Source organism: Carassius gibelio, chromosome A15 (assembly GCF_023724105.1).
Source record: "Carassius gibelio isolate Cgi1373 ecotype wild population from Czech Republic chromosome A15, carGib1.2-hapl.c, whole genome shotgun sequence".
Taxonomy (NCBI): Eukaryota; Metazoa; Chordata; class Actinopteri; order Cypriniformes; family Cyprinidae; genus Carassius; species Carassius gibelio.
Window position 1 is genome coordinate 9305078 of NC_068385.1, and position 7500 is coordinate 9312577.

At 36.7% G+C, this 7500-nt stretch overlaps 1 protein-coding gene across 1 annotated transcript in view; it reads right to left on the bottom strand.

The window, feature by feature from the left end:
* Positions 1–7500, bottom strand: part of LOC128029100 (phosphatidylinositol 3,4,5-trisphosphate 5-phosphatase 2A) — a 27718-nt gene that overhangs the window by 12662 nt on the left and 7556 nt on the right. The window contains exons 2-12 of the mRNA XM_052616634.1: positions 7018–7081; positions 6558–6699; positions 6380–6473; positions 5474–5620; positions 4041–4131; positions 3829–3918; positions 2780–2875; positions 2548–2698; positions 2371–2477; positions 2123–2225; positions 852–1048 (exon numbers count right to left, since the gene is read on the bottom strand). Of these exons, the coding sequence (XP_052472594.1) occupies positions 852–1048; positions 2123–2225; positions 2371–2477; positions 2548–2698; positions 2780–2875; positions 3829–3918; positions 4041–4131; positions 5474–5620; positions 6380–6473; positions 6558–6699; positions 7018–7081 (1282 nt within the window). The remainder of the gene's footprint in view (positions 1–851; positions 1049–2122; positions 2226–2370; positions 2478–2547; positions 2699–2779; positions 2876–3828; positions 3919–4040; positions 4132–5473; positions 5621–6379; positions 6474–6557; positions 6700–7017; positions 7082–7500) is intronic.

Consider the following 7500-nt stretch of genomic DNA (forward strand, 5'->3'; position numbering starts at 1 on the left):
TCAAATCAAATCCAAATATTAGAATGAAAAACTTAGAACAATTAGAAATGTTGACTTTGGAACTGACTGAAATAAGTACAATCATTCAAATGTTTACATGTAAAGAAATTAAAATAAAAAAACTGAAATTAAAATGAAATATGATGAATAAAAATAACGACATTTCTAAAACTGAAAATAAAATTGTAAAAATTTATTATAAATATAAATGCTATTTCTAAATATTAATAAAAACTATAGTAGTATATAAATAATACTACAATAAAAACCTAAAACCAAGAAAAACGTCACATGGACAGAATTCTTAAAGCTAAACTAAAATGAAATTCTAAAAATAAAAAAAACTTTATAAAATGAATAAAATATAAATATTAAAATAAAACCTCATTCAAAAAAAAAAAAATTGTGTATATATATATATATACACACACACACACACACACACACACACAAACATCTATATCTACGATAAAAATTTAATTTTAAAAGCACATCAAATAAAAACCTTATTGATAAAAATTTTAAACTGAAGATATAATAAAAGCTAATTCAAAGAAATATTAATTATAAAAGTGGAAATTATATTGAACAAAAATTATATTTAAACAAAACATAAAAATAAAAGCTAATTCAAACTATTGATAAAAATTATAATAGCAATTTAATTTAACAATATAACAAGTCTAAAATTGTCAAATTTAATTAATATCTGAAAATGTCAAAATAAAAGCTAATTTTTATTTCATTAAAAGCATTAAAAGCTTTTAGTTTTAACACAATGACAAAACCTAAATCTAAGACGCAGTAAACTGAAGGAGAGGTGTGAGTCTGAGCGCTGCAGCGTGTCTCACAGGTTTGTAGTCGATCTCGGTGTAGTCTTTGAGGACGCAGCGGAGCGTCTCCACCCACTCCTTCTCACACACCGAGTTCTCCTGCGTCCCGAACACATAGATGTCATGAGGGATCGTCACCGCCATCTCATCCAGAGTCTTCCCCAGACCTCGGGACAAGATCCACGAGCACAGAGACTTCGGAGCGGGAACACTGCCTGAGGACAGACCGAGTGTGCACTGGTTAGGGTGGATTATGAGGACACACATGTGTAGAAAGACACTGCTATTACAATGTGAAGCTGGATTGAGGACACTTTCTGTGTCCCAGAAACTCAAAATGGTAAAAAAACATACTAAATGGTGTTTTTATTGGTGCGTGAATGAGTGTATTTCATTGTGTGTGTGTGTGAGTGAGTGTGTGAGCGTGTGCATGTGTATGCGTTTGTGTGTGCATGTGTGTGTGTGCGCGCGTGTGTGTGCATGTGTGTGCGCATGTGTGTGTTTTTTGTGTGCGTACGTGCATGTGTCCATGCATGTGTGTGTGTGTTTGTGTGTGGGTATATGCGTGCATGCATGTGTGTGTGTGTGTGTGTGCGTGTGCGTGTGTGTGCATGTGTGTGTTTTTGTGTGCGTGTGTGCATGGTTTGTGTGCATGCATGCATGTGAGTGTGTGTGTGTTTGCGTGCGTGCATGTGTGTGTGTTCGCGTGTGCATGTGTGTGTGTTCGCGTGTGCATGTGTGTGTGTTCGTGTGTGCATGTGTGTGTGTTCGTGTGTGCATGTGTTCGTGTGTGCATGTGTGTGTGTTAGTGTGCGCATGTGTGTGTGATTGTGTGCGCATGTGTGTGTGTTCGTGTGCGCATGTGTGTGTGCGCATGTGTGTGTGTGCATGTGTGTGTGTTCGTTGTGTGCATGTGTGTATGTTAGTGTGTGCATGTGTGTGTGCGAGTGAGTGTGTGTTTGTGTCTGCATGTGGGCATGTTTTTGTGACATATCAGGACACAACTCTGTATAATGACATGGGTATGACACAGGTATTACAAGGAGAGGGTGACTTATGAGGACATAACCCATGTCCCCATTTTTCAAAACACTTATAAATCATACAGAATGAGTTTTTTTGAGAAAGTAAAAATGCACAAAGTTTCCTGTGAGGGTTAGGGTTAGGTGTAGGGTTGGTGAAGGACGATAGAATATACAGTTTCTACAGTATAAAAACCATTACACCTATGGGATGAACACACTTTACACAAAAACAAACATGTGTGTGTGTGTGTGTGTGTGTCTCACCCATGTTCCAGGTTCCGATGAAGATGGAGATCATGTCGGGCTCGTCCTGATTGGAGTGTTTGTTCTTCATGAGTTGCAGTAGCTGGCAGAACGCTTCTCTTTTCTACAGGACGAGAAACAGGCGATTAATCAGAGGGGTGTGTGTGTGTGTGTGTGTGTGTGTGTATGTGCACATATTAAACACACACTGTAATGTGTACCTGTTAAATCTGCATTCTGAAATGCTAGTGTAAATCTGTGCAACTCACTTTTGCACTAGCAAAGATGAAATCCTTCCTCTGGCTTTTGTCTTTCTCCTTCTCAAAGACGATGGCGAGTTTATTCTGAACACGCTGAGACTTTATCAGCTGCCGAACTACGAACACAAGCATGATTTCAGTGTGTGAACAGCACAGACTCGACACAATCTTCATCTTCAGACTCACTCTTGTCGTGTGTGAACGTGTTCCAGTCTTCCTGCGCGTCCTTCATCTTCTTCATCACCACCAGTTTTCCTCCCTCCACGTCCACACTCAGAGAGTATTTCTGACTCTTCCCGATCTTCGTCAGGTCGGCCAGATACACGTCCAGTTTCACCTGAGACACACACACACAGCTCTGACTGCACTGCTCCAAATGTGTGTGTGTGTGTGTGTGTGTGTGAGTGTGTGTTTGTACCTCGAAGGTCTGCACAGGAATAGCTTTGTGTCTGATGGAGATCAGCGGTGAGATGTTGGGAGTCGAGGAGCTCATGTCCTGAAGAGCCTTCAGAGCCTGTTTTCATCATTGGTGGACAGATTATTAACGTACTGTTAAATGCACAAGTAGTGTAAATTTATACAAATTAATGAATTAATACATTTTACTGATTGTTTGATTTTCTCATACCAATTTAGGAGACACATTTATCCAAAGCAACTTACAATGAAGAGAGAAAAAACTATTTGTCAGAGCCAAGAATTGTAGTAATTATTAGTAATAATTAGTGCTGTCAAATGACTAACTGCATCTAAATAAAAGTGTTTACAGAATAAATGTGTGTGTACGGTGTATATTTATTATGTATATATATATATATATATATATATATATATATATATAAACACACACATACATGTATATATGTAAGAAAAAATGTTTTGTTCATATATAAAATATTAATATTTATATATAATATAAATTATATTTGAATTATATCTATATATAAATATGTTAATATTTGTAAAAAAATTTATATGCATGTATTTTTGTATATTTATACAGAATATTATTAAATATTTATATTATTTATACATATTTTGTGAACAAAATCTTTATTTTGAATGAGATTAATCATTTGAGAGCACTACTGATAATTATTTTTAATTATAATTTTGTAACAATAAATAATTATTTAAGAAATAGTAATAATTGAATACATAAGTAACAATAATAAAAAAAAACTATAATAATATTCTAAGAAAATATATTCTAAATAATATTATAAATAATAATTATAATGACAGAAAAGAAAACCATATAGATATAGATAAATATAGTATGATATCCTCAAACACTCAGTATTCGTGATCAGAAGGTGAATAATAATAATCATCAAGATGTGAGTTTTCCATCAAACTAACTACATACTTTAAAATACAGAAATTTAGGAGCAGCCAGTGATTCTTTGGCCCTAAAATAGCATGTGATGGACCTAATGATATGTGTGTGTGTGTGTGTGAGATCACCTTCTTCTCTATAGATGACAGCAGATCTTTGAGGATGGCCAGTTTAGTGACCAGATGCTCCAGCTCCTGATCTCCAACTTGAGACACGCTCTACAGACAGAGACAAACACCAGAAACACAAACACACAACCTCAAATATTCATAATGCAATACTATAAACCGTCTGAACTAGTGTGAGCCATGCATCCAACCCTCAGGAAGTGATGTCACACCTGCTGGATCATTCTGGACACCATGGAGGCGCTCTGCTGATCGAAGACCTTCGACAGGATCTCCAGACTGCACAGGACCTTATCCACCTCCCTACACACACACACACACACAGAATATTGTTTGCACATATGAATGCATGCATGTAGACACGTGTGTGTGTGTGCGCACATATATGTGAGTGTGTGCATGTGTGTACTAGGGCTGTCAAGACTTTCTAATATCTATATCTATATCTAATATCTATACTATCTAATTAATTACAAGATTAATTCATCTAGTTAATTGCAAATTAAACACACACCAATTAGGGTGGAGATATTACCCCTCAAAAGATCCATTTTTGTTTTACATGAGGAAAGCACTGAATACAGAAAAGTAACTGAAATATTTTGATATAACAATAATAATGAGTTAATGACAGTAAATGTTTTTTTTTTTAAATGTAGAGTGAAATAATAATAAAAAAATTAAATGTTACTCTAAATATGAAGCTAAAAGTCACAAGTCAAATAATTCATTTAAACGATTCGTTCAAATGACTGATTCATTCAGAAACAAAGCAAGTGACTCTCTTTATGAATGAGTCACTGAATCACTCGATTCGTTCAAACGACTGATTCATTTAGAAACGAAGCAAGTGACTCTCTTTATGAAGGAGTCATTGAATCACTGCCTCACTCGATTCGTTCAAACGACTGATTCATTCAGAAACGAAGCAAGTGACTCTCTTTATGAATGAGTCACTGAATCACTCGATTCGTTCAAATGACTGATTCATTCAGAAACGAAGCAAGTGACTCTCTTTATGAATGAGTCACAGAATCACTGCCTCACTCGATTCATTCAAATGACTGATTCATTCAGAAACTAAGCAAGTGACTCCCTTTATGAATGAGTCATTGAATCACTCGATTTGTTCAAATGACTGATTCATTTAGAAACGAAGCAAGTGACTGTCTTTATGAATGAGTCACTGAATCACTCGATTCGTTCAAACAACTGATTCATTTAGAAACTAAGCAAGTGACTGTCTTTAAGAATGAGTCACTGAATCACTCGATTTGTTCAAATGACTGATTCATTTAGAAACGAAGCAAGTGACTATCTTTATGAATGAGTCACTGAATCACTGCCACACTTGATTCATTCAAAACCGTGTTGATCATCTAAAATGTAACAGTATGAACTTCCTGTTTATCTATGAGTATGAACTGTTGTATAAATCAATATGGCATTATAGCAGTGGTGCAGATATTGGGGAGAATCAGAACTCTTGCTTGTGATATAAATATAAGAGGGTGATTTTTCTGCCCTAATATCTTGAGTTTTAGGCTCATAGGACTGCATTCTGATAGACTCCATCACACATGAGTCATAGCGATCATCAGAATCAGGTTCATGAGTGTTTTGAAGCGACGGCTGTAGTGTGTACCCATGCAGGCGTTTGCAGGACGTCACCAGTGTCTTGTTGAGGTGAGGAAGGCTGTTCGCTCCCTGTTTGACAGCCTCCAGATCCAGAGCGTAGCTGCCCTTCAGATACTCGTGAGAGACGGTGCTCAGACCGTTCGCCGCCGTCACGCTGCGCAGACAAACACTCAACATTAACACACACACGCTCATCCATAACAGCAGTGCATTCATTCATTATTCATGCATTTGACAGATGACTCGCATCGCACTCAAGCTACACTTTATTTCAGTTCAGTGACTTACATAATAAAAGCGTGCAAAACATATACACACACGTTCATTTGCACTGATGTGGAACGAGAGAGGAACCATTCTAATAAAGGATGTTTATAACGAATGCCTCCCAGTGTTATCTTAGCATCACTGATATACTACTATAGATTTATTAGCATTTTGAAATATATTTTTAAAAGCTTTAGTATTTTTTTATAGTATGTATAGTTTATTCATTTTTATTTCAGTTTAGCTTTAGTTATTTTATTACAAAATGAAAATAACCACAAGCTAAAATATTTGTGTATATATTTTAGTAAATGTTTATTTTATTCCAATTAACAAAAAATGTTTTTTTTACTATAATAAACCTGATGCCACTATAATTTATGCTGGTTTTATATGCATATTTTAAATTCCTGCTCTGTTTTGAATACTGTTAAATTGAAAGGATTTTTTGTTGAGTGAAAGGAAATAAAACATTTATTTTTGGATATATTTACCAGTATTTTACATTATTTCTGAACATAATTATAATACAGCAAAGAATAAAAATTAATTTCTGTCATTTTCAAGTGTGATAAAGCTTCAGGATAACCAAAGTATTGTCAGATCTCTCAGTCAGTTAATGTGGTAAAGTGGAGGCGGGGCTTACTTCTCAGGGGGCGTGTCTGGGGTGACGAGGGCGGAGCCTGCAGGGCTGGTGGAGGCGGTGCGTGGAGGGAGGGGCGGCTTCTCATCTTCTCCATCTACACACACACACACACATGAGTCAGTGAGCATGTGCTGTTATATAAATCATAATGTGTGTGTGTGTGTGTGTGTGTGTGTACCCGAGTAATCTCTCTCTTCTGTGGTTTCCTCTCTCTCCACTGGAAACAGCAGTGTGGTCACCAGGCCTTGACTGGGCTGCAGATACAACTGAATCAACTCAGGAAGAGTCTTGAAGCGCTTGGGCTGCACGCCCTGAGACGTCTGAAACACACACACACACACACACACAGTCAGATGACCAGAAACCTGCAAGCAGAGGTAACACTAAAATAGTCCTGGATGAACACGTGTGCTGTTAGACACAGAAAACACACATATAGTTTGAGTCCAACACATCTCCATCATAAAAGAAAGTCAGGGTGGACTTTCTGAAATTATTATTATAACAGAATTACCAATAGAGAAATAAATGACTGAATTAATTTTTGTGTTTGTAGAGTGGCAAAAAGTCTGCAGTTATAGTCTCTGAGAGTCTCTCTCTCTCTCTCACACACACACACACACACTCTCTCTCTGTACCTGGACCGCCAGGAAGTTCTCCTCATCAGGCAGGATCCTGTACGTGTGAACGTGTTTCTGAAACCTAGAGAGAAAGAGAGGGATTTATCATGAGGAAGAAATGAAACCAGGTCAGCTGTTCCACACACACACACACACACACACACTCACTCACATGCACACAGACACACACTCATACACACAATGTCTGCAGCGTCTGAAACAAAAGCTTGCATGTGTTTGAGTGAGTTTGTGTGTGTGTGTGTGTGTGTGTGTGTGTGTGTGAGTACTACAAACCTGTCCATGTCAGTCAAACACAAAGCCTGTTCATGATGTGTGTAATGGAGCGCGCACACACACACACACACACACACACACTCTCTCTCTCACACACACACACACAATGTTTTTAATGATGTTAGGGCTTTGTTAACTAAAAAATACAACTTTTGATAATTGCAAAAAACCTAAAATAAAATATATATATTAGATTTCTTCAAGTTT